The sequence below is a fragment of the Aythya marila genome, assembly GCF_965140915.1.
Source record: "Aythya marila genome assembly, chromosome: W".
In the NCBI taxonomy this organism is placed as follows: domain Eukaryota; kingdom Metazoa; phylum Chordata; class Aves; order Anseriformes; family Anatidae; genus Aythya; species Aythya marila.
This window is the reverse complement of record NC_139081.1, coordinates 2,153,043-2,179,906: the sequence shown is the minus strand read 5'-3', so window position 1 is coordinate 2,179,906 and position 26,864 is coordinate 2,153,043. Positions and strand designations below refer to the sequence as shown.

The 26,864-nt window shown below is 41.8% G+C and overlaps 3 protein-coding genes across 6 annotated transcripts in view; all 3 read right to left on the bottom strand.

Moving 5' to 3' along the window:
- LOC309889390 (dymeclin-like) overlaps window positions 1-18,723 on the bottom strand; it is an 85,094-nt gene extending 66,371 nt beyond the window's left edge. For all 3 annotated transcript variants that reach the window (XM_082782195.1, XM_082782194.1, XM_082782196.1), the window contains exons 1-7: window positions 18,539-18,723; window positions 16,051-16,123; window positions 13,811-13,988; window positions 6,964-7,016; window positions 6,286-6,379; window positions 5,374-5,507; window positions 1,056-1,128 (exon numbers count right to left, since the gene is read on the bottom strand). In XM_082782195.1, coding sequence (XP_082638321.1) covers window positions 1,056-1,128; window positions 5,374-5,507; window positions 6,286-6,379; window positions 6,964-7,016; window positions 13,811-13,950 — 494 coding nt within the window. In that variant the 5' untranslated portion in view covers window positions 13,951-13,988; window positions 16,051-16,123; window positions 18,539-18,723. The remainder of the gene's footprint in view (window positions 1-1,055; window positions 1,129-5,373; window positions 5,508-6,285; window positions 6,380-6,963; window positions 7,017-13,810; window positions 13,989-16,050; window positions 16,124-18,538) is intronic.
- Window positions 18,724-21,310: 2,587 nt separating this feature from the next.
- LOC309889426 (UPF0729 protein C18orf32 homolog) lies at window positions 21,311-23,980 on the bottom strand. Of its 2 annotated transcripts, none has more exons than XM_082782261.1 (3): window positions 23,881-23,980; window positions 22,313-22,565; window positions 21,311-22,130 (listed from the first exon to the last, which is right to left on the bottom strand). In XM_082782261.1, the coding sequence occupies exons 2-3, from the start codon at window positions 22,538-22,540 to the stop codon at window positions 22,056-22,058; spliced, it is 303 nt and encodes a 100-aa protein (XP_082638387.1). In that variant the 5' UTR covers window positions 22,541-22,565; window positions 23,881-23,980; the 3' UTR covers window positions 21,311-22,055. The 2 variants fall into 2 exon arrangements, with proteins under 2 accessions (XP_082638387.1, XP_082638388.1); XM_082782262.1 differs by having other exon boundaries at window positions 22,313-22,568; window positions 23,881-23,910.
- A 149-nt stretch (window positions 23,981-24,129) lies between these two features.
- Window positions 24,130-26,673, bottom strand: LOC309889425 (large ribosomal subunit protein uL22). The gene is made up of 6 exons (XM_082782260.1): window positions 26,621-26,673; window positions 26,498-26,538; window positions 25,394-25,528; window positions 24,881-24,979; window positions 24,473-24,664; window positions 24,130-24,215 (listed from the first exon to the last, which is right to left on the bottom strand). Exons 1-6 carry the CDS (start codon window positions 26,658-26,660, stop codon window positions 24,168-24,170), a joined length of 555 nt encoding a protein of 184 aa, XP_082638386.1. The 5' UTR covers window positions 26,661-26,673; the 3' UTR covers window positions 24,130-24,167.
- Window positions 26,674-26,864: the final 191 nt, after the last annotated feature.

The following is a 26,864-nucleotide window of genomic DNA, read 5'->3' as shown; positions in this document are numbered from 1 at the left end:
TCAGATATCAGACCACAATGCTGCAGAGTCCAAAAGCAAAGCTAGCAGGGCTGTTACACAGCTACCTCTGCTCTGCCATTTTGGATATGGGGATGGTCTTCCATTCCTGAAAAATAATCTCAGCATTTAAGTGAAGGAGAGGAAAAAAAAAACAACTTTCAACCTGGATTTACCTAGACAGCTGCTGCCAGCTGTACTCCTTCCTGAAACTGCATCTATAGAACCCGAGGGACACACTAATGGTGACAATCCTCTGTTAAGACTATCGAATGCTCCAAACAAAAACTTTCCTGTTCTGAATTCAGTTTGAAAGACAGACTCAGCATGGAGATTTGAATGATCTGTCACAACAAAGTCATCTTTACTAGCAGCTTTACAGGCACACGCTCTGTCAGGAGCATCGCTGTAAGCCGCCGAAGCTGCCTATCCTCTAGCAAGTGGCCCTAAACCCCGCTATGGAAATCATTACAAATCAAAATATTTCACGGAGGCCACCCAGACAATCTATTCTTTCCCAAAATTCACAGGCTTGGTTTAAAATTTGCTTGGTTTAAAACTTGCTTGATTTATTCCGGCTAGGCAGGAAAGGAACTACCCCTCTGATAAAAAGCGGGGACATAATTTACAGAGTAAACATGATCTAAGAGAAAAGAAAGTAAAAAGTAATCTCTAATCTTTTCCTGTATCTACTTTTCCTTACTTCCCCTTCCATGATGCAGGCAAAAGGTGTTAATTAAGGCATTACAACATGGTAAATATTTTATGCTGGTGAACAAGACCATAATATGCATTTTCCTAAGTTTTATTGTCCCACTTATTGCTGTTCAACCTACGGCTCACACTGCAATGAGATGTGGAATCAACACACCTCAGATAAAGCAGATGCATCGAAAAAGCAGTGTCAACAGATCAACTTTGCTCTGGAGATGCAAAACTCTTTGAGTTTTATGTTCTCTCAAATGCTCCGTTTAATAAACGGAGAGGGTTTTCTGTTTTAATAAACAGAAAGGGGCTGGAAAAATAAAAAAAAAAAACAACAAAAAAAGGCAACTTACAAGAGGGGAATTTCAACAATGAGCTGGATGAGGCAACACAGCAACTCTTCTATGAGGTCTTCACACTCTGTTCCTGAAAAAGAAGCATACCAAAGGTTTCCTGGATTTTCAAACACTAAAAGAAAGCATAGATTTAAGCACAGATCCAGATGATCGACGTTTTAATTTAGGGACAAACACCAGAAGGGGAATTCTATTTAAGATGACAGCATTTTTGCTTGAAATGGAACACACTTAGGATCGTCACCAGAGAGTACAGCAATGCTAGGGGGGCTTTTATATATAAAAAAAAAAACTAATAACATTTGGATACGTTAAATTAGATACTGGTATCATCGGATGTGTGCTAATATCGAACATATCAAGCTTTACTTCACTACTTACCTATCTCTTATTAAATGGTGTTTTAATTAACAGTTTGACAGATTGATCACTAGGACTATAACCGGCCCACAGTCCAAGTCTCCTCTCAAAATTCCCTGCACTCCTTGTATTTCCCCACCATTTTTCCCCCAAGTGAAGAATAAGCAGAGACAGATTAAAAAAAATAGCTTCATTCATCTAAAACATGCTGAACAATATTCTAAACGGTGGACTTTCAAACGAATCCAGCCTATAGCACCCATCACTGCTACTCTTAAGTCCACAAAATATTTTGCAACAACACAGGTTTCCTTCTGGAAGAGAGATTTTTTTAAACACATTTCAACGAGAAGTAAAGATTCTTGAATTTTAAAAGCGCAACATTATTCTCAGCCGATTTACAATGCAACTAAAAATTCATGGGATGATCAACAATTATTTGAAAGCTACAGCTATCGGAAGCAACGAAACCGGCAGTGTTTTAAATCAGCCCTGCAGTTTTTCAATGCAAGTGGAACAAAAGAGTTCCTCGCCAGAGGAAAAAAGTTCATTAAGCCATTTGACGATGGCATATAATAAGAAGTAAGAGAAGATACATCCCTTGGCTCAGAAGGAGTTTTTTAATGCTCTCAGAATAAAATAAGACGACACACATGACACGAAAGCGCAGGGTTTTATGGTGCTGAATGCCTGAGAGCACAGTTTTTCCTTCTGCGCTGCCAAAGTGGCATTACAGCACAACGATCACACAAGTGCTTGTTGATATTGTATTTTCAGATCAACGGGTCGTGCAATAAACACAGCACTATAGCCGGGTTATGGCAGTGTCACTCCGTTTAACCCAGGTTGTTCTCAATTCCAAACACTTAATTTTAAGAAGCACGCCGGGGGGAATATCCACGATAAAGCACAAATTATTTCTTTCCACAATGGGTTTATTAAGATCGCATTAAAAATCGTCACCTAGTGAACTGCACATTCTAAAGGAAATCAGTTTATTTTTTATCATGGAAACACGGTTTCCTTTATATAGGATCCCCCATGAGTAATAACAATGCAGCTCCTGTTAGGAAAAAGACATCAAAATTAAAAAAAAATGAGCATCTAAAAAAAATGCTTACAGAACAAGTTCTGAAAAGTTAGCTAGCTAAGTATTCGAGGGCTTTCCCCCACACTTGATACTCAAAATAAAGGAAGAAACTACTAGGTTGGCACAATCACGTAGAATGGAAGATGTTCGCCTCTCCTGCTGTTCTCAAATTACTTTTTCCTCCCCCCCAACAAACTTAATTGCTGTAATCAATGTCATTCAGCTCCAATAATTAATGTATCCTTTCCCCCCATCGGGGCGCAGGCGTTCTCGTTGAATTCTCGTCTTTCCGAGACAATGACCCGGAGGCGTGCCAAATCTATAACGTGAGAGAGGGCTGTAAACACAGAACACAGCGTTTTCAGAAACAGCAGCCTTCAATAGCAGGATAAAGACAACACACACAATGCTCCTCCGCGTTAATAGATCACATGCTTGGATCAAAAGACCCATGTAAAGCCTCCAGGGGAAAAGAAGCAAAGGGTGAAGCTGTCCTGACAAGATTAGAGCACGCTTGCACAGAGCAACAACAAGCACATCTTCTAAATTATCGTGGTGAAGAAGCAACTGCAAAGAGACACGGTTTTAAAAAAAGGCCAGTATGCATTTTTCACCAGCCGTATTTAAGTCCTGAAACAGCAAAAGATGAATGGTCTATGCTAGTTTGACTTACTCCAGTCCAATTTAGCCTGGCCCAATTTAGGATTTATTAATATCAAGAAGTTTTAGCTGAAATTAAGATGTGATTTAAGTCTGTAAGCACTTTCCTACAACCAAAAGTTGCGCGATACCTTCCGAAGTTATGCGCAAATTCCCAGTTACAGATGAAGTGGTAAAGGCTGTAAATTCCCGGCCTAAGGAACCAACTGAAAACTGCCAAAAGGAGCAAATTTCTATTAATGATTTATTATTCTGGAAGGGGATCAAGACGTTCAGAAAGAGTGAAAGCAATGAACTGCAAAGTCTGGGACGCGATTATCTCTCAGATAAGGCAGTTATAAAACGCTACCTAAATAGTGGATGTGTCATACATGACAAAACATTTCTCAGTAGCCAGTGACAAGGATGTTTTTCATAGATCATTACTGTCATTTACATTTCTGCCTGAAATACCAAACATTACACAGCAGGGACTGACATTGTGACTGCAGAACGAGCAGATCAACATGCTGACAGTTCACTTAGGCTCTCTGAGCTAACAGGTGCTGTATTAACACTCACAGAATGCTACTAGGATGTCATTAAAAAATAAATAAATAAAAAAAATCAATGATACTACGATTCCCAGGCTAAAAGGAAAATAAAATGATGCTAATAGTTTGAAGAGAAAAAAAAAAAAAAAGACCACCGCACGGTTTTACGATGAAATTTACCTTTCTCAGAAGGCCGAGACTGAAGAGTGCACCCTAAGTATTAATAAATCTGTATAAACTTCAGACCAAATTCTGTTTTTCTTGTTTTTAAAGAATATATAGTTCAGAAAGCTACACTTAATTACGAAAATAAAAACAAAAATCATTTTATTCCGCTTAATCTAATAAGCCCTAACACAAGAACATTTCATTACACTCCGCAAATGATACTTTTCATATAGTGAATTCATACATTATATATTCATATATTATACAATAATATATGGATATATAATTATTATAGATAATTATATAATATTATAATTCATATAGTGTATATTCATACATTTCATATAGTGAAGGTATTGATATATACACCCCATATATTTTTTTAAAGGATTTCTTTATACATGAAGGATTTATTCACAACAAGAACGGATGGCTACACAAGCATAACATGCTCTGAACCTCAACACCTCAAAAAAGGTCCCGAAAACGGTCCCCAAGTGGAAAGCCGAGGCACAAGAAGCTGGCCTCAGCCCATAGTTGAGCGGGGAAAGCTGATGAGGAACTCATTTCCTGCCTTCAGTCCCCTGCTCTAACAGCAGACCACACACAATTACCTTCCTAATCAGGAACATCCAGCTCCCATTCAGCTCAAAGATGATTGCCAAGTACGCCTGCCATCAATATGCACGAAATTATCACTAATAAATGTCACAGAGAATTACAGTCAAGTGCTAACAAAGATCCTATAAACACGGAGCTACCCCAGTGATAACAGCCACTTGTCATCCTATGCTCTTAGGAACTCCCAGAGCAAAGAATAAAGATTGCTGAGGTTCGAGCTAACGAAACATCGCAGCTTTTGCAGCTCTTTTACTGTCCTACACCACACCACTAAAGCAAGAAGTGAGCTTTTTTTTATTTAATTTCTTTTGTTTGTTTAACCAGCTGGTAGCAGGGAAATTGTTTAAATAATACAGCCATTCCCCCAAACCATCTCCTTTTTTTATGCAGAACATTTTTTTTTCCTAGAGAAGCACTTTTTCTTTTTAATCATTCTGCTTAAATTCACTTTTCCTGTACTTTTGGAAGAACTATTGCCCATCAGCGACATTTTAGCTTTTTTCTTCGCGAAGGATCACTTCCAATCAAAGAGCTGTTACAAACCCAATCACTACTGCTTATAAATAGTATGACCAATAATAAGTCTACAATTCTAAATCTACAATGCCTGTTTTGAACAACTATTTAAAAAAAAAGCCAAATGATGCCTGGAAATATTTCTGTTAAACACCGAACTACTTCAGACTCCAAAGAAAGAAGCCAGTTTTAACACTGTCTATATACTTTCAATCTCGCAGGTTGTCCTGAGTAGTGAAAGGTGGTGTACGATGTAGCAATATTATTACTTCTGGTTTTCAAACAAAGTTTTGGATTCTTACTACAACATCAGAACTCATTACTTTCTTGTGGAATATTTGTTTTATTCGCGATGCCATAGACATACCGTATGAGCCCGGTGTTTTGTCCTCGTAAGTAAAATGAAGTTGCAGTTCCTCTTCTGACATTCTACTGATGAACACTTTCAGCAAGCAGCAGATGATAAATAAGGCATTGTGAGCCTGCCAGATAAAGAGGTGACTAGAAAGGAAGCAGAAACAAATGGGAATCAGGAACATGTAAAGTGCCAGCATGCATCAAAACTCACACGATACATGACAGAGTAACAAAGGGGATTCCTAGAGCAGAAGACAATAAAAAGAACATTTTTGAAATGTGTCTTTATACAAAAGTGGTTTGTGTGTGTTTTTTTTGTTTTGTTTTGTTTTTTAATGCTCAAACCCAATCCAATTGGAAAGTATTCCCGAGAAACTTGATTAATCAAGATCTAGGTAGACAGGTGATTTTTAAAATCTCTCTAAATCAAGCACTTAAGAATTAAATTGACATTTGCTTTGAATAATACACACTCTTAACCCTTACACCTATCATATAGGAAGCATCACAGGCTATTCAGTTCTCCTCTGAAATTTGATTTGTGTTCCAAGGGGTTGGAGCTCTGGTAACAGAGAATGTGTGCTGCATGTTTACTACTCTGGGGTCCACCCAGAGAAAATTATGACAAAAACCCCTCAGGACTTCACAACAGGGAAGGCAGAAGTTAGCCTGAAGTCACATCTCTTCTGTACGCAATTATGGCTATGCACCACACAGAACACAAACATTTATTTTTTCCCCCAACAATCTATTATACTTCACGATCTATCCTTGATAAAGTATGAAACACTTTTATTTATTTCAAACAATGTCTTAACTTTCAGTCTGTAAACATGTTAACTAGCTAGAGCAAAGCAGCTAGCAAAAAAAAAGGAAGGTAAACAACGTGAAATGGCACACAGCTTTTTTTCTGGGTACTTACTTCTGACATTCTGCTGATATTTTTAATTCTTTGGTTCTAGAAAGAAAGACTTTTATCAATGACCCGAGGTTTCCTGTTCGAGGATTCTTCTCAACTAGGTAAGGAATTGAATAGACATGATAATTAGGTACCTTTAATAAGTTGAGACATTTTAGTTCAGAGTGAAAACAAACTTTAATGCCTTAAATATTTCCACATCAAATGCAGCATGTTTTCCCATGCAGCTGTTATTTTACTTCTAAGATTCCCCAGTACATGCCCTGCTACTCCAAGATCGTTCTTTTTGCACTTTTCAGCCTCGATTTAAAATATTCCCAATGTGAAGCCCCATACCACTTCCTTACCAAGGCTTGCATACAGCACAGCAGTTTCCTATCAGGGAAACTGTGCAGGTTTTTCACAACTAGCTTTTACTTTCTTTGAACATCGTTGATGTTATTTGTATTATCCCTTCCCTTTCATCCCCTGATTAGCTCAGAGGGCAGAGGGAAAGAGATAGAGAGTAGGGGTGGAGTTATTTCATTGTTTTAGTCATTTTAAGTTCTAGAAAAAATAGTTAACAGGCTAAGTTTCTAAAAATTTGGGATATATAAAAAAAGGACATGGATATACGCATCGTGTTTCTTAAATTTACTGACCAACCACGTGGCAAAAAGATAAGATATCACAATTTCTCACCTAAAGACTTGCAGACCGAGATGGTGGCTTCTTCCAAGAGCTTTAATTCTGCACTAAGGGGAAAAAAAAAAAGAGTGGTTATATTAATAATTGGAGTTCCCCCACTTAAACTGCAAATTCTTTACAAAATAGTTATGCATTGCTATGGAGCACTTCGTTTTAGCCATCCTTTAGCTGATTTACACAGGTATCAAGCAGTACAATGTGAAGCACATCTTGCAGCTGCAGAAGCAGAGAAGCTATTAAAAGAGGAAATTAATATTTGCAAGTGAATTGTCCATCAGTGAGATGATGTCACTCCATCGCTTGTTTCTATTCCCACCTTTCTGGCTTTGATGTTGCCATGCTTGGTTTGATGCTACTGAAAACGGGCAGAGAACTGCAGCCTGCAGAAGAAATTGTTTTAAGTTAAAGTTTAAAAGTTAGCTTGTGAAGTAACATTTTATTAAAAAGCGTAAATTCAGAATCCTCACCCTGACATTCAACCTCATGCCAAGGACCCCTCTCTGTCAGCCAATGTTATTACTTTACTGCAAGAATCACGTCGGATATACCAAATTTTTCATAAATTCACTAAATCGCCTGCTGGTACGCCTCAATGGAAAAACATCAGCTTAAAAGAGCAATAAAACACCAACACAGAACCTGCCAACAGCCACTGAAACTGAACACCAGCTGTGTCAAACACGTAGAAATATTTATATACTTCTATCTTTACAAACCTACCAGTATGAAGTAATCAATCCTCAAAGATGAAACACTTCTCTGGATCTCCTATGCCACTTCGCTTGAGAAATTAACTCAGTTTCCAAACTCACATTTCAAAACAGCTGAGAAAACCAACACGCTTTTCTGAAACGATGAAACACGTGTGCAGTGATGGATTTCATCAGAAAATTATTACACGAGGCTCGGTAGATGAATAAACTTTGGATGTTCAACCAATGCCTCAAGAAAAGCAGCTACCAGAGAGGTAAAACTGAATCTGGTAGGTAAACTGTGAGATGTCAGAATGAAATCATCTTTCAGGGGGGAAAAAGTTCTCGTGCACTTCGAAGTGCATCTTACCTACCCCTGTTACAAACTGTTTTTCTTCATTCTGTACACTACTTCCAGGCCTCCAACAGAATATTTCACTTTTTCCAGTAAAAGAAGGTGTTAAAAAGAATAAATCCCTAAAAAAAAAATAGTCAGGGGTAGACATTTGTTCTCCAGGAGTTCTTGGGCTGACTCTCCCCTCCTATTCATCCTCAATTCAAAGAGGCCATGATAAAATTTAGGGGGTTTAATTCAACTCAACATTGTGGCCTCCACACAAGCATTTTTCTCATATAAAAACATCGCAAAAAAATTAATATTGCCATTATCAGATTGCCAAAGTTGCTGTTGCTTCCTAAGCATCAATTTAATTTCTGATGAGTAACCTGTGCCCAGAAACAAGGACTAGAAGAGGTAAAGAAATGGGTAGGAACAGGAACTGAAAGAAGTATTTCTAAGCTTTTCAATAGGAAATACTTCAAGAAAGAAACAAATTCATTTTTTAAAAGTTTAAGATTTCTCACAGTGCTGTTTGCTAGGTCTGGATGAAAAGGATTTTTCTGTTTTGACTTCTGCTTTGTCCAGCTGGCCACTTGTCATCAGGACGTATTCCCTCCCTAGTGCTGAAAAGCCAAATGAGCATTATATTGGACACCAACCTGCTACAGGCTTCTTAGGTCCTGAATAATCTTAATCCAACAAAAAACGATCCAACTCCTATTATCCAGATATGCTAGGGACTTCTGGAATACAGCCTGAGTGATTATTGTAATTGCTTTTTTGATTTAAGCTGTAGACGTAGGCCCTAATCTTTTAATTACATTTCATTTTCCCCTAATTTCTAAGCATTTAGGTTTTAAAAGAAAGCATTCTTCCAAGCGTTGCTTTTTCCCCCCCCTCCAAGTTATTCAAAAACACACAACCCTGGAACAAATCGCACAGCTGCCAGGATCAAGAACAGGGGGCAAACCAAGCGAGAAATTCAGAACTTCAGAAGTCAAACAACGGAGCAATTCTTTCTCCTAACAACACCAAAATGAAGTTTAATGCTTATAAACCACCCCTCTCTCCCCTCGTTCACAGAACAAGAGTACAGGCCTGAATCCTGCCATCCTCAACACCAGGCAACATCTGCAAAGCTTCAGTTGGAGCATTAAAGACACCTAGGGAGAGGCAACTACTACGCACACAACATAATGTCCTTACACCCAACAGAATTAAAACTATTGCTAATTGTTCGGCCTGCAAGGATAAATTCATGGAGAGAGCATACTGGCTGTGGGAAGGGCAAAAAAAAACATAAAAGCCCATTTCCAGGTACCTGGGGCAAAGCTTAGCACTAGCTTAGAAGCAGTTTTCGTTAACTCCGGCAGGAAAGAAAAGTGAGAGGCCTGGAAAAAGCTGTCTGCGTGGTTTTTCGTGTGCTGTGAACACAGAAGATAATGTTATATTAACATTTAGGTGGAAAATGCCAGAGGCAAGATTCCTAAGATGGCACAAAAGAAATGCTTCAGAAATTAAGCTTCTGAGGCACGGTATTCTCTAGGACACAATTATAGAGGAGACTGATTTGGGCTGGAAGAGTAGAACATCGCCTGGTCTATGAGAACAATTAGCACACGCCCAACAAACTTCTGTTAAGAAAACTTTCTAGCAATAAACGAGCAAGCTAAGTGAACTCTTGCTCTGCTTCATGTTACCACTGAGGATTACTGTGCAGGCACCCCACCTGCAGCCCCTCAGGGAGGCTGGTTTAGTGATGGGACCCAGCAGGTCAGGTTGATGGCTGAATTTAAAGATCTTGAAGGTTTTTTGCAAACTAAATGATTCATATAAATGCCATCTGGGGATTGGATGCACTTACCCCTGGACAAAGGGGAAGAGAAACAAGCACAATAATTGCCCTTTTGTATTTCAGAAGAGTGTAGTGAAAATATGAAAGAAAAATTATGAGTTACCATTATGTTTAGGTAGCAATTATGGACCAAGTAAAACAATATTGAAAGGGTATTTAAACAGCATGCGTTCTCCTCTGTCCTGCTAAAATCACTCTTCTTTTGTTTAATCACCAATCTCACGTCAAGTTTTCTATTTTGTTGGTACTTCTGCTTACTTAGAAAACAAGAAGTTCATCAGCAGGTTGTTGTTTTTGTAAAGGTGGGGAAGAAAGGTAAATTAGGCAGCCTACTGCTCAAAAAAAAGAAAAATCAGTTTTTATTGATAACGTATTTATATTTCTGGCTCCATCCTACCAGAAAGTCAGATTCTGTGACAGCTGTTCTGGCATATATTGTAAAAAACACATTAACTCCAAAAGAGAAGGAGAAAAAAAATAAGAAATAATTAGTGGAGTTAATTTAGAGTGCTTGAATTTGTTTCAGTTGCCTGACTTGATATTTACCAACACTCAGTCCCCACAAACTTGAGCAAAACTGCAACTAATAAAAGAGAGTGAAAGTTACTTCCCAGCACTTATCTTTGAAGAATATGTTTTTTTTCTGCTTTCATTTTAAAAGCATCACGATGCAAGAGGCTTTTAAGCAGCAGAAAATGATGTTCTGTTTTAGAACATCTCAGCTTTGCCAGTCGAAGTGCTCTGCGCACAAACTGTAATTATAAACACACCTAGACAGACAGTGACACCTACCAGATCCGAATTGGAGCTGTCAGCCAACCCCTCTGAAAAAGGAAGAAAAAAAAAAAAGCAGGGGGCAGATTTCCTGACAGTTTTCTCTTTGCCATTGAATACCAAAAAAAAAAAAAAAAAAAAAAAAAAAAAACCAGAAAAATCAGCCCATTCAGTAAATTCATACTGTGGGAATGCTGACTTTAATGGAGTATTCAGAGGAAAGACGTCAAAGAATAAAAAGCTGCACATAATTGATGGCACCGATTTCAAAACATGCCATATTAAGGCAACATAAGAAGTCGCTCGTTTTTATGTCTTCCCATTAAAGGCTCATGCACACTATTCTGTAAGCAGCCACTCATTTAAAAACTCCAGGGAAGGAAAAAAGCAGGACAGTAAATATTAAGCACATGATTTTCAGCAAGCTCTGCCTTAGTTCACTCCGTTTTAAGTTTTCCATCATCAAAGTGTTGTAACTCACAACACCGCTAAGGAGGAGGTTGAATTTTACAGAATTACAGGATTTTTTGCAGCAGGTATTTTACCTGCTCAGTAATCGTGACAAATTCCTGATTCAACTCACGGAAGATCCTTCTAAATACTGGAAGGGGCAGTGCAGGGGCAGGACCCATGTAAATGCTGAAGGGCTACTGCGTGGGTAAGAGTTATCTTGCATCAGGATTGCCAACACAGCAACTTTGGAGTCACCAGCACCAGTATTTGGCAAACTGCACCTGCAAACCACCTTGCATTCATCAGAAAAACAGATCCAGAAGTTAACTGAGCCAAAAAAATAATCCCAGTGAAGATATTGTGTGTGTAAACCTCTTTTTTTTATATGTTTTTCTCAAGCACACTCATTTACTAAGCCATCAGGTAGGGGTGAGGAGAGAAAGCAAAAGAAAGAAGCAGGAAAATGAAAAATAATGGATGAATGGAGGAAGAAATCAACTAAACTGAAAAGGAAAAAAGGCAAAATCATCAACTGTAGATCAACTCTCAAGCCCAGGTCTTGAGCTTCTGAGTCTGGGGATTAAACAAATAATGAAAAAGATCCAATTGAGGATTTCAGCCCAGATTTTCCTTTAGCTGCTGCGATCAGCAGGTACTCGGACTCATTTGGAACAGAGAGGGAGGAGAACTGCCTAAGAGATTCCAGACATTGTCCTTCAAGTGTTGGTAGATTGGTGGCTAAGGCATTGTGTCACCTACCATAAACACACTAATTTTGCTACAGACTAACGGGAAAATAGAATGGGAAGAGCAGAAAATTTCAAATTCTGTCTTGACAGGTGAAAATTGGCTCCTCTCCCCAACAGTCCAAAACTAGCACCTTGCTCCTGTCAAAAGTATGACCTACACTCCATCCTCATTAAAACAAAACAGGGTTCACTTGATCTTCCACAAGCTTTCAATCTCTAAAATGAACACTGACCTCTATCGTTCTGTCCCTGCAGGCAAGGTTATCCGATTTAGACAACGGTTGAGGGTGCTGTGCAGCCAACGTTGTCTGACATCATTTGTCAAACGGTTCTCGCAGGTAGGTGCAACTTCATGGGAAATGTCAGCTTCCTTCCAATTAAGCTGGACAAAAGATGTCTCTAAAAATACATCTCTTCCAGCTGCCAGGCAAGAGCACCATCTGGTGTTCAGCTAATTAAACTTTCAACCTGCTTTTGGATCAAGTTTGTGTGTTTTTGTTTTTGTTTTTTTAATATTTTTTCTTCCTTTTTTAAACACACTCATCTTGCACCAGATCCGACACCATGAAATAGGCACAAGAAAAAATTATAAATCACGCTACGAAAGACTTTTTTACCTCGGTAGGAAGTTCTTTACGTCTTTACTTCCCCCTAAAAGCCCCAATGCAGCAATACATGACGTCTTAGAATACAGTCCAGCTTGTCACAGGTGGGCTCTAAACAATTCTTGCTTCCTCAGAGAACTTAGAGACAGCAATGTTCCCTCACCCACTGCCAAATACGTACTGTCCTTTACAAGCTTTACAACACTTTGAGGTTTTCTTGCTAATTTCTGGCTATTCTCATCATGCAGAAGCCAAAATCCTTCCCTCTCCGCTATCATTACAAAAATAGAGGTTAGTAAATGCCACTCGGTTGCTTACCTTGACCATTTTCCCTGAAGTCATAAAACACGTGAACTACCTCACTAGAAATTTTATTTCATCCTTTACTCAATCACTCATTTATACGAAATACTCAAGAGCTCAGCGTAGTCAAATTCTGCACCAGTTTTACCCCTTCTATAAAAAAAATCTTTGATTTTCATTCACATTGACAGAATCTCTGATTTAAGAAATAATTGAAAGATGTGAATAACATCGGCCAGAACAGTTCTCAAATATATTTTCAATTGATTAAAGATGATAACTGGTCCATATTTCAGCAGTAACACATACTGGTCTATTTACACCTGTTATAAGTGTGTTTAGACATTTAAGAACCTTTATTCAAAAGCTAAGCACTTCACAAGGGAATACTGCTAATAATAAAGGGTTTAAATACGACGTTTGCCTGACAGAGAAGTATCAGGTCACTCTGTAAATTGTAAAAAGAGATTAAGAATTCCAGATTGTTCTTGTAAAACTGATAATCCATATGCAGGGCAATGGATTTGGGTTAAAATGAGTCTGAACACACGTATTTCTGGACACGTGCTACGGAGAGCACGTTCCGTTTATTGCCACATCATTTGCTAGTGTGCCAAACTGCCAAACTTCCTTTAAATCGTAAAAGAGGAGGAAAAAAAAAAAGACAGGGACTAAGGAACTCAACAGCTAACCTACAATTAAGCCACAGGGGATGTACAATTCACTGTAAGTTCAGAGGAAACATCACGCATTGGATTCTTCTGGCATTGCAGAAACACCAGAGGTTTGCTCAGCTTAGAAAAAGCCACCCCAAAACAAACAAAAAAATCCTCCCTAACACTACAGAGTGCACTTTTGATTTATTTTTTTCCTCTCTATCAGGGGGAATAAATAGCAAATACAGCTATGAGGACAAAAGGAACTCACAAAAACAAAACAAAAAAGTGTTTTATACAGACATTTATTCCCTTGCTACCTAAAATAGGAATATATATAAAAAATACTCATTTGTTTTCAGACTTCTCACTTTTATAAATATATTACAAGGTTTAGTTCTTCCACAATCTTACCTGTTTGTTGGAGTGGTAAAGCTAAAAGACAGCAGCTGATTCCAGAAGGGGTCATTCTCGGAGATGGGCTCTGCTCCTGACAACTTCTTCAGGTATTCATTTTCTGGAAGCTCGCTGATGCTGCTGCTATTCGCTCCCATCTTCTTTATTTGGCAGATCACCTTCTAAATCTTCATTTCTTAAAAAAGAAAAGAAATATTTGCAACCTTTGGTACAAATAAGGAATATCCAGATCTTAAACCAGCAATCCGTAAGGCTTTGGTTCACTGCCTTAAAGAGTTACTGAAAAGTAGAAAACAGAGGCACGTAGGAAGGCATTAGAAGTATTTTCTCATGCTGAACTTGCACAAGGAGTAAGGACAGGAACAGATATAGTAGAAGATGCTTCCCAGAAGCAACTCCTGGTCTCAACGAAGATGCAGGATCAATTATCACTCTAGTAGTAATCCGCTGAGACTCATCATCTGCTCAGAAGCAGCTAATTCCAGACAAGACAACTCTCACAGCAGTTAGTTTAATAAACAGTAAAAACAAAATAAGGAAAACTGAAAAGAAATGAACAGATGCAACCAAAATCTGCAATGTTTGCAGCCGTTGTGGAGGCTACTTGAAGAACTTGTATTAGAGATGTAGCGTGAGCACACAGTACCCAAATATTTCAGGAGCAGGATGCCAGCATAGTCAGGATGGAATAAGGGAGACTATTAAGAAATAAAGAGGTCTCCTTTAAAAGGCTCCCTTTAAGCCTGACCAAAAGGGAGAGAGGTACAATAACCTCATTACCTGACAGAGGTCGCATTTTGCAAAAAAAAGTTCTCAAGACACTACCTGGAGCACCTGCAGAAGCCCTTTGGTCATGGGGATCACCTGCAGGAAGAAAAATTTAAGTGGTCTAGTGTAAGATCCTGCCAGGGAATTCTGCAGAGAAGCACTGGGGGATTCTTAGACGGCACAAGCTTAAAAAGGTTTTCAAAACTCTGGGTGTTTACTCCTAGAACAGAACAAACGCATCTTACCTGAAAAGAAATTTTGCCACTTCAAGTTAAAAAAAAAAAAAAACACAAACAAAAACACAAGACTCAGTGAGAACTGCCTTTGAAATAAAGCCAATAAAAAGCTAGAGAATAAAGCAGAAGAGAGACAAAATTGCATAATAAGAGGATACCGGATCATCATTTAAAGGTATAAGAATTGAGGTTCAGGTGGCAACGAGTTCTGAACTAGTTCTTGTTAAAAAAAAAAAAAAAAAAAAAAGGTATATTTCTCTTGAAAAGTGATTCATCTGCTCACTCAAAAAATATAGAAACAATTTATTAGCAAGTCATTTAGCTCAATATGGTATTGTTACCACTACCAGTAACAACTTTTGTTCCTAAACAAGCTGGGAACACCCCCAAAAGGATCATAACCTGGTCTGTGTCATGCTGTTGTACATCCAACATCTGTTCAGTGGCGGAACTCGGCTCCACCACGAGAAGCAGATGCTTCAGACCGAACGCAAGAGGTGGCTTTGCGCATCGGGACCCACCCCAATCCCAAACAGATCGGGGTACTCATAAATCTTATGCCTACTGACCTTATACAGGACCTGAATGTTAATTATTAACAGTGGTTACAGGATTATCATTCTCCTTTTTAAGTTAAAAGCAGTTGGGCAAGACACACGACGTCTCTTCACAGCTTGGCGCGTGCCAAATCTTCCTTTGCCCTTCAGCATGCACAAAAATTTGAGCTTCGACACGGCAGCAGCTTCCAAGAACAAATGGAGGAGCAGTACGTGCACTGTTGGGCTTGGGGAAAAGCTTGTCACGCCCTCTCCACCTTCTGTTTGAACAGTTTTAGTAGAGGAATTATAGGCCCAATGTTAAGTCCCCAACTGGTCGCACAACTTTGACATTTTACTAATCCAGCCCGTAAAGCTGGCTTAGAGCAAAGCAGTTCCCCCTTCCCACGCTGCCCTTGAATCTGCAGACAGCCTGAAAAACACTCTGCGTGCACAGATAAAGATACAGCTATCAATATATCTCTATATGGCAAAATATAAACAAATATATATACATTATGAAGTGCTCATTTTAAAATATAAGAATAAGGAACGGTTGTACAGACGACTTTGGGGCAATCTAGCCTCTTGGCTGCGTCTTGAATACAACCTCAGGAAAATAAATGAAGAACTGATACTTTCATGTCTGAAAAACTAAAAAAAAAAGTCAATTCTATATAATAAACACTTGGCTTACCTTTACAATTTGTTGATTTCTCAACTGATCCAAAAGGACATTGTTTTCCTTTCAGCCAAAGTAGCCAGAATCACTGAAAAGACAAGAACACGAGATGTCACACGGCATATTCGAGTACCGAGGAAGCTGACACAACGTCTAATTCCCGTTTGCATCCAAGAACCCAGCATTTCAAACCCCATTTCACCTGTGAAATGTTAAAACGTCCCACAAAATCCTAAGACAGAGCTTCCCAGAAGACTTAGGAACAGTAGGCATTATTTAGCTGCAATATTTGAATTCTACTACCCACACGTCTTCAGATTTTCTCTGCTCCCTCATGTTAGAGGAATATTTATACCTACAGTCAAATCTTTGTGGATTAAACATCACATGCAACGTTTATCTACAAAACACATGAGCAGAGATTGCCCCCATGGATAATAAACAGTCTAAGCCTTGTTTATTCCTCACAGTTGAATATTCACATGCAGGATCTGAGCCTAATGTTTCCAGATGTCCTCCGAAAGCATCAAAGCTAACCTCCAAAATCTGCCAATTCACCCTTCCTGGTTATTTTTTTTCCATCTTCAGGGCAACCTCGTTTCTCAGCGAACAGCCTGAAAGTTGATCAGTTGAAATATCGTATTGAAATATTTCACTGATGCCATTCGCAGATTGCAATCGACCCATTACCATGATTTCACCTTCCCTCATCTACCAGGCGCTTACAACCAATGGGGGGGAGATTTTAGGATCTGAACTAGATTTTAGGATTTATACCTGTCCCAGCACCTCGGGACAGGTACATTTTTGGACACCACCGTTATGAAGTGGAATGCTCAGCTGCAAGAAAAGAAAACCACATCTTAAAGTCTTTACGAGCAATTTATCAGAGTTGTCCACTGCTTGCTTTGCTGGAAAAGCAACCAGCAACTTTTCTGTTTCTCCTACATAATTCCAGCTGTAACTTTTTATTAAATAATTACTTCATCATGCCTGCAAATCCGAGGGTAGAACGACAGCGTCAGGTTTTGTAGCACATCCCTCCACAGAGGGAAGGCACGAGGGCAGTAAGAGATGTTACCTCTGTGAGAAAGCTTCAAGGAGCAACAACTCAAACACTAATCCTGCTCTTCACCTTGGACGGGTATTTCTTTTTGTTTGCCCTCACCAGTGAGACTCCTGCTGCTTGTGCTAGAGGCATTAGGAGAAAAAAATATAGCTTTCAGCAAGACTATCGTGGAAGACAGAGCTTAAAAAACCAAAAAATATAAAGAACAAAGCACGTCCTAGCCTGCAGGGCTGCTCTCCAGCCCCTTGTGCCCCCAACCTGCATGCACGGGCCCAGCTGCAGAACCCAGGAGTTGCTCTCCAATTTCTTCCAGTCGCCCAGTGCTTTAATCAATCAAGATGATCTATTATTGCTTTACGAAAAGGACACGAGGATTGCAGTTGCACACATTTAACACGTTCTCCTTGTTTCCCACCAACACAACTAGAACTTGTCCATCAACCACGGCAGCATTTCAGAAATAAAAATTCAGCTACCTTTTAGCCTCAGAAAGATGCTCAGACACCATTAAAAAGGGCTGCAATTTTTAAATCCTGATCTATCTCACAGGCTACACAATTATTTTGGTATCTGTGCTCTCCCGTAATTGGGCATTACGTGCATTTTTACCACAGCTATCTGCTTGAAATGTTTCCCACAACCAGAAACCTACCTCCAGCACAAAAGGCAGACGTAGTACAGAGAGCCAAATGTGTTTTGCACGCATACGTAATTTTATACTGCCCTACACATCACGATTTATATCCCCTCTTCAGGATCTACTGCGAATGAAGCTGTATAATTACTAGCAGGTTCAATAGGCTTTCCACCCTGGAGAGCCCACGTTGAGGAAATGTCATCGCCACCTTTATCCACCCTCTTTGACAGCAGCTCATCAGCCACCGAGCAGGATCTCTGACTCTTGTTACCTTCCTCACACAAAAGGAGGAGGATTCTTATATTCACAAGGCTTAACAAACCTGCGAGCCCAACTGTCAGCCATCAGTGCATTAAAACCACCCTGGGATCTTCCTGGCCACCTGATAAAATCACCAAGCCACCTAAGTTCAGCGTTTATTTGCTATATCTCTATTTTTTTTCCTGCCGAACTGATCCCACGAGGTGCTGTGGTGTTAAAACCCCAGAGCAGGACCCGGCCAGGGGCTTCCCCTGAGGCAGCAGCAGGGGTGGAAAAGGGAACAGGGCCTTCCTCAGCACCCTGCGACCCGAGCAGCGACACCACTCACCCCAGCTGGAGCAACCTGGCCGCTTTTTTGCTTGAAAAAGGGGTAAAATCGGGGGTTACATAACACGGTGCCCTACAATCAGGCGACGAGCCCAATAAGCAGGGGTTTCTCCGCTCCCCTGCCTTCAAGAAGCACTGGCTGGAGGAAATAACAGCGCTGTACCCACAGAGCCAGCTCAGACCGCCACCAGGGGAACCCAGCACCTTACCCTCAGCGCCGGCGACGGCAGGAGGCGGATTTGGGTGCCCGGCAGCCCGCTCCGCCCCGCACTCAACACACCCGGGGAGACTCGGGGCTCAGGAAGCCAGCACAGAACGCACCCGGAGACAAAAAAGCAGCAAAAAACAGCGGCGCCGGGGGGCGAAACCGAGCACACGAAGGGAACGAGCGCGGCCCCCGCCGCCCCCTCAGGGTCCCCTCAGGGTCCCCTCACGGCCCCTAACGGTCGCGCCCCCCCCCGCGCATGCGCGCACCCACCGCCGCCGCTCCCGGCCTTCCACGTCGCCACCGCCTCCCCAGCGCGCATGCGCGCGGGCCGCCGGTGGGAGGGGGGAGAGGGGCGCGGCGCGGGGCGCGCTGGGAAATGTAGTTTTTGGGAGGGAGCTAGAGCGGCGGGGCCTGTGGGGTTTTTATACATAATAAAATATAAAGTGGTGCAAAAGCGCTGCCCGCCAATGATTTTTGCTGCCCCCAGTAATTCCTGCTGCTCCTTGGGCGGAGTTCACCTGGCCGATAAACACACCCAAATAAAAATCCCTCTGCACCACATCCGTGGCAGCCTTTGGAGGCTGCTGGCGCCCCGTTTTACCTCACAGAACCTCCTACAAATGTACGTTCAGGCCCTTAGGACGCTGAATAATTAGCAAAATAAAGCTTTTCCAACTTTAGTTTACGTTTTTTGAACATATTTGGAATATAGAGGTGCGCTTCACTGAATGGCGGAGTTTGGGAGGGAGCTCTGCATTCATCCAGTCCAGCCCCCAAATTAATTTTATTTAAGTCCTCAGCATCCAGGTTCCTCCATGAACCACACGGAAAGCACCACATCACACCTAGACCTCCCCATAGTGGAAAAAAAAATAATGGCTGATTTGAATTTATCATTTTCTTCAGGTATTTTCAAGCAAATGAATTTTCTGATCCATCCCCAACAGGATTTGAATCCGCCTAGACAGCTTTAGCTCTGGAGATCTTAGAGCGAGATCTGCACAAGTGGTTTGGTGCCTCAAGATGCCTAGTTTGCTATTTTCTAAAAGTCTTCAGTGGAAACGAAGCTGTTACCTTGCTTTACTAAGTTCTGGTAGACATCCACCTGCTGCCATAGATCTGTAAATCTTGCTTCTACTGAGTAGCATGAAGAACTTTACTCAGTTAATTTTTCTTGGTATTTGTACTCTCATTTCAGAACTTCCTTTTTTTTTCTCTGCTTGCTTTTCTTAAACATAACTTTGTGCAGTACTTTGCAGGTGACCTCCTGCACCTCTGCCCAGCTTCGGGATGTAAAAGCAGGCAGTTTGTTTCTTTCACCTGTTTTTCACATTATTTGTGTGCTAAACTATTTACACTCCAATAGGATTATTGACCTATTCCTGGAAGAGAATAAAAACAGATTTGCAACACTGATTTCCTGTCAAGACTTCTAGAGAATGCCTCATTCAGGCCAATTTTATACTGTATTCCTCACCTTTGTTTAACTACAGCTATTGGATGTACTAAAACATGCCAGAAAGCACAAGCGGTGTGATTCTAACAAACAAGACGTATTTGCATTATCTGCCCGCTTTGCTTTTTGACAGGCCTTTTTGTACGTGTTTAAATAGTGCTAAGCACACAACTAGAAGCCTAGTTTTCACTGCAGTCTGATTTACTGTGTACTAACACAGTACTAATACTTTCTTTTTTTGCCCCAAGCATGCAGTAAGCTTCTGGTGTCTTCAAATGAGAAGTTTCACCACAAATTATTTCAGTAGGGAAAAAAAGACACGAGCATGAGGGAGCAAGGTGGAGCTCCTTAGTGCAAAACGTGCACAGTTAGTATTGTCTTTTATTGCATGAATTATACCACGTGCGCATGCTCAGAATAACAAAACCAGCTTTTTATATCACAAAGGGATACCAGTCTAGGAGAAAGCTCTGTCTGTGAAACACCGATCAGATGGAGGCTTATGTTGAAAGGGTGTTGTGAAAGCTGATTTCACAGTAATACAAACTTCACTTCCTTATAGGCTGGTTTATTAAGGGAGATGAAGCAGCATCAGGTGACATGGGACAAGGAATTTTCTCTAATTTGACTCATTACAATGGTCCGATACCCGGCTGTGAACACTGCAGACTGATCCCCACGATTTCACAAAAAAACAGGCAGTGGTAAGAAGCAACATTCCTCACCAGAGGCATCTGACAGGCCTATCAGGCAAAGAAGTCTTCGGTGGAAGAAAACACAGTTCAAGAACGAACCCAGACCCCGGTGTCAGTTCAAGGGCAGCGAGTTGCCTCTTACCACTTCGATGCACAGCCCTTTAACGTGTAATAGGATTGAATTGAGTCCCAAAATATTTTCCGGCTCTTCTTGCTATCACTATACCCTCTAGATACCACCCTCTACGTATTATCCAGGAAACATTTATATATATTAAAAAAAAAGGTATGCCCATAGGACTTCTGGGAAAGAGATAAATCCTAAAAAGCAACCCCAAATTGCTGAAATATTTTTTTTTTGTTGGTTTAATTATTAGTTTGGAATCATTTAGAGAATCCTCTGGTTTGGTAGAGAAGGACAAAGCAGGAATTATTAGTTCTGCTCCTACAAAGCACAGAGGCATCATTTTGGGATGCAATTCAGCACCGGAACACATCTTCCCAGGAGGAGGCATAGGATTTGCTCAGTTCGCTTTGTTTATCGTGAAGCGCGTAGTTTTATGAACTCCTTCAGGCTGGGGACTGTCTACAGCTTTTCCTAAGAACAACTGTACGAAGCAGCTAAATTTTAAATAAAGTCCTGCTTTATTATCATTCAAATTACACAAGCACGGTAAAAGATTTTAGTCCCTTTTTTTTTTTTCTAAACACAGACCTGCATCGTTTGAAACCACTGCAACAGAATATAACGCAACAACTCTCTTGCATCATGCACCTGCTGATCCTTTTCAGGAAAGAAAGGCACAACGTTTAAAGGAAAAAAAAAAATGACTGAAAGTATCAAATCAAGACTTTTTCCTACGGAAATTTTGCATATAGCGTAACTCTTTTAGCTCATCTGCAAATTTCACACAGCAGTCTGTATTCCTCGGAAGTTGACCGTAATGTTTTATGCTGCCACAATGCAATTGATAGTTCACTAGCGAGGTCAAGAACAGCTTAGTTTCGAAGTGGAAGAATGAAGTATTGCACTCGCAGTCAGTGAAACTAAGAAGCAACACGTTTATCTTCCAAAGCTAGCTTAATCCATAAACTATTTCACCTAAATCTCTAGTCATGCCCGATAGGTTATAGATGCAAAGTGGTTCCAAGGGAGGGAAATGAAGAATAATTTAACACGGTTTTCAAACGTTTTAAATAAGAAATCTGCTAGCTGCCATTTTTAGTGGCAAAAGAGATCTTCTGCTGTACGTGATAAGGGGTTTTATTCAGCTGAAATGTGCAAAGAAGTGCCTCAAAGTGAGAGAAATATCAATCACCAGTTCGTATTGGACACCAGGGAATGAAATCCTTCTGAATGAATTCCTTTAATCTGTTTTCTTGTCAGGAAGTTCTGTGGCTCTCTTTGCAGCGATTCCATTCGCAACCCCGTTGCTTTCAAACTGCAAATAAAAGAGAGCACCGTTAAAAGGAGACGTCAAAAAGAGACCAGAACAGTGACATTTGGGGATTAAAATGATTTTCAGAAGCAAAGCCAGTGAAAACCTATAAAGAAATCTGCCCCCAGATTTACATCTGCTGATTTTACATGTGATGATTTGGGGCTTAAACGCCTTAATCTTACTCTGTGAACTCCAGACTCATCCTCCTTATCCCTTTCGCTGGCTGAAGGTGCCCGGGGGTTTCCAGCACTGCCTCCTTGCCCTCGTTTTGTGGCTGTCGTTTCCTGCACGGCTTTCTTGGGCCACACGCGCTTAATGAAAGGTGCGATGACAGGGTAGATGTACGGCTCCAGGAACTTCTTGTAGACCCAGAGAAGAACGGGAATGACGATACAGGGAATGCACACCATGGTTTCCTCTTGTTCTGGGACAAAGCTGCTAGGAAAAACCACCTCAGATTTAGAAAAACAACCTCAGATTACACTTTCCGTATGAAATGAGGTAAGAAAACAAAGTCTCAAGAAAGGATTTTAGTTAATGTTTAAACAGAAAAGGTTCTTTAACAATAGATCTTTAAAGTTTCAAAAATGCTGCCGTTATTCCTCGAGAACAGCTGTATGTTCCCATGTTATAAAGACCTCGGGAACAATAAGGCTGAGATTCCTGGCATCTTAACAAAAAAAGAACAAAGTTTGCTATTAATTCATCACCCCTCCAGCTGCAAGTTTGAAAGACATAGCCAAAAAGGTTTTGCTTAAACCAAACTAAAAAAACATAAGCAGTGATCCGAAGGGCCAATCCTCGTTTGGGATCCTTGCTTTGCTCTCCCAAACTGCCCTAGAGAAGTGTAGCCCCACTCCCTGGTAACGTCAGTTCCAGGCAACTGCTTCCAAGTGGAGTTTTTGCCACTTCAAAGGCAGTTTTACAGGAGCTGAGTCTCCAAAGGCAGAGAAAAAAACATAATAGGAATGAGGTAATTATTAAAACCCTTTGAAAAGATTTATGCTCTCTCTTCTAGAACTTCCTAGATATTAAATCCTCTGTGTGATGCTGAGGACTCAGCCCCTAGCTAAAGAATGTACATGGGGGAATAAACAGAGGCTGCCTCTCCGAAAATAGACTGAGTCTGTGCAGTCACTGGGTATCAAGAGTCCAGGCTGAAAAATAAGTTCAACTTCTGCCAGCTACAGAACCAAGTTCCGTTGTTTTAGTTCCAGTGGCTAACATATTAAAATGTTCCCGCCCCCCAACCTTCCCCTGTGATTCCGTGATGCTGTTGCGTGGTTGGCAGGGTTTATTTTTAGGAAAAACAAACAGGGCGACAGCAAAGGGTGAAATGTTAGTTTCTTTAGGCTTTGCTCCTTTGTGCTAAAGGCTTTTGTTTCTCCCTAAAGCAGCACAGAGGGCAAGCGTGACACTGCAAATACAAGCACATTCACTCTTTTTGTTCCCCGCGCTTAATTTGGCCGGCAGTCGCTCATTCTTACGTAAACACAGAGAGGCCGGGCACACAAACGGCTTTGCTCAGCCCCTTAAGGCCGAGCCGGCCTAGCCCGGCCACCTCACGCAGCCCATCCCCGCGGCGTCCCCCAGCACCAAGCCGTCCCCCGGCACCAAGCCGTCCCCCACCCGCCGTTACACGGCCGAGCTCCGTCTCCCGGTGCCGTTTGCCTCCCTCCCCTCTCCCCAAACCCTGAAGACGAACGGCGGCGCGGTGGCTCCCCAAAAAAACACCCCTTCCCCCCCTCACCTGAGACCGCAGCTACCCCCGTCCTCACCGCGCCGCGCCTCCCTCCCGACTGCCGCCGCACCGGAAGCAACCCCCGCACTTCCGGCGGGCGCGCCCCGCCCACCCCGACCAATAGGAAGCGGCGCGCGCGGGTCACGCGACCCACCCCCCCCCCGGCTCGGGGGAGTGACGTCACGGCGGGGCGTGACGTCACGCAGACGTGACGTCACCGCGATGACGTCACCGGCGCGGAGAAGACGGGAGACGGGGCGGGTGCGAACAGAGCTTTATTGGGGGCGGGGGGAGGGCTACTCCCGGGCCATCAGCTTCTGCTTCTTCAGCTTCTTCTGCGAGATCTGCGGGGGCAACGAGCACAGGGGGGCGTTAATTAGTTAATTAATTCATTAATCACCCCCCCTAATTAATTCCCGCCGCCTAATGATGCTGAGGTTGCTCAGAACCGGTGTTTGTTTTCACGGGTACTCCAAAGGTGTCCTAAGAGAAGTCATCACGGCAACCTTCCCGTCCCCGAAACGCCCCCTTACCCAAATTCGGGATTTTTAACACCAAAAAAAACCACCAAAACCCTCTTAAAAGCACTCCGCTTTTTTACCTTTTTCTTCTGAGCCACTTCTTCTTCCGGCTTGGGGACGATCTGCTCCTTCTCGGTCAGGATCATCTCGATGTGGCAGGGGGAGCTCATGTAGGGGTTGATCCGCCCGTGGGCTCGGTAGGTGCGCCGGCGCATTTTGGGGGCCTTGTTCACCTGGATGTGCTCGATCACCAGCGAATCCACGTCCAGCCCCTGCGGAAAAGGGATAAAACCCGAAGGATTCGGCCTTATTGTGCCTTAATTCGCCCCACAAATAAAATCCTGCAGCAGAACCGCGATGCCGCAAGGCTGAGAAGCACCAAACTCTCCCCCTCTGGTGCTTTTGGGGGATTTTAGGAGCTTCCTCTGGGGCACAAACGCACAGAGACGCACGAACGGGGTGCATTTAATAACATCCAGCCGACCCACCTTGAGCTCAGCGTTGCTCTCCGCGTTTTTCAGCATGTGCAGCAAGAACTCCGCGCTTTTCTTGGGCCAGCGCCCCTGCGTCCAGCCCCACTGCTTGGCCTGTGAGAGAAAAAAAGTGAAGTATTTTGGTCCCAGCACGATGTAATTCACCCTTTTATTCTTATTAGCTTGTCGTTACGCGTCCTTTTACTTCGATTGCTCAGAATAAGAATTTCTTTTCACGTTGAATCCAAAGGTGTCCTAAGAAAGTCATCACAGCAATCGAAGGGAACGAGATTCTACACCTCGCACAAGAGCAAACCAACAGAATTAAATATAATCTGGTATTTGATACCACAAATAGGTGTGCTGCTTGCTGTATCAGAGCTCAGAGCAACTCTTGCCTCAAAATAATGCTTTCACACGATGTTATCAACGACTGCCCATCATCCACGCCACATGAACATCGCTTTTTGTTCCTTCCGTAAGGAAGCGAACCCAAAACCCTTCCCAGGTCTTCATCCCAGCCCTCACCTGGGCGCATCTACCAACGCCTCCGTTGTAGCGACGGAAGGGAACGCACTGCTTCTTCAGGGTCACGTCCTTCAGGTACTTGGTGGCCTTGCGGATGTGCATGCCCTTGATGGCCTGGGCAGTCTCACGAGTGTTCTGACAAGAAGAAAAAAAAACCAAACAAACCCAGTGAAAGCTTCTCTTAACGCTTCTTTCCACGTTACAACGTGAGTAAAAGCACTGGATTTTCACCTACAATTCTTAGTATGACCCCCATTACTGACTTCACAGCTCTGTGATGCCTTTATACTGTTTTTGTACCCCAAGCTTTCCAACCAACAAGTTTAAAATTCAGGATTTATCCTTATCACAGCTCCTTCTTTGGCCATTAATCCAAAAAAACGGAAGCCTGAATGATAAATTTCTGCTAAAACATCCAATATGGCACCTCACAGGAAGCAATGAGAACACAAGCTATACAAACCAGGCACAAAATTTAACGTCTATGTAAGGGGATTAAAAAAAAGAGAGAGTGAAAAGCATCAGAAGAAAAATTAAGGATAAGGTATCGGTGCTTAATGAATTTACTCTTTGATACACCATTTAATATATGATTACAATAGAAGAACAAACCAAAATAAAACTTTTTTCACCTGCACTATATAACACTCATCAGAAAAGCATATTCTCAGCTTTGTTTTTGTGATTACCCCAAATTATTCTTATATTCCCTGCTAAGTTTTCCAGTGCAATGCATGAACTCGTATCACCACTCATGCCAAATGCTTGCTGCCATACTTCTCGGCCACTAAAATGACAGGACGAGCAGGGAAATCCTTCCCAATAGAGACAAATACAACAAATCACTATTTCTAGTCCAATTCCTCCAGCTACCTTCCCCCCAATTGCCTGTTTCCTTCTCTATTAGCTCTATAAGGCCGCAATCTAAGAACAGACCCTTTTATTTTTGTTCCTGCGGATAAAGGTCATTACAAGCAGCTTGAGCACATGCAGGCCGTAACCTACAGCACCACACTTCGGTAATTAACTGATAAAATGGGAAAATAAAGGCCACCTGCTTCCAAAATCCAGCTTGGGTTTCCCCACCGCGCACCGGCCACGTACCTTGAAGTGCACCCGCAGGTTGGAGCCCCGGGACTTGCATGCTGCGGAGAGAAGAGACCAATTTCTTAAAAAAACAACGATTTTAGGGTGTAACATGGAAATAGAGGTTGGAGAACAACTCACATTTCGTGGGGTTCTCCGGATCCAGCGAGTAGCGGACCATCCTGGGAGCTCAGCTGCGAAGAAAAGGGAAAAAAAATCACATTAAGCTTCTAATACAGACATGGAGAAGGCTGAGCTCTTTCCTCAGAGCCGACAGCTAGCTGAAAAGGCCCCTCGGAGATAAAATTTTCCACAATTAAACCTAAATGTGGATTAAGAAAGCGTGTGTCCTCCCCCTCCTTCCCTCCCCGCTGCCTCAGGGCCC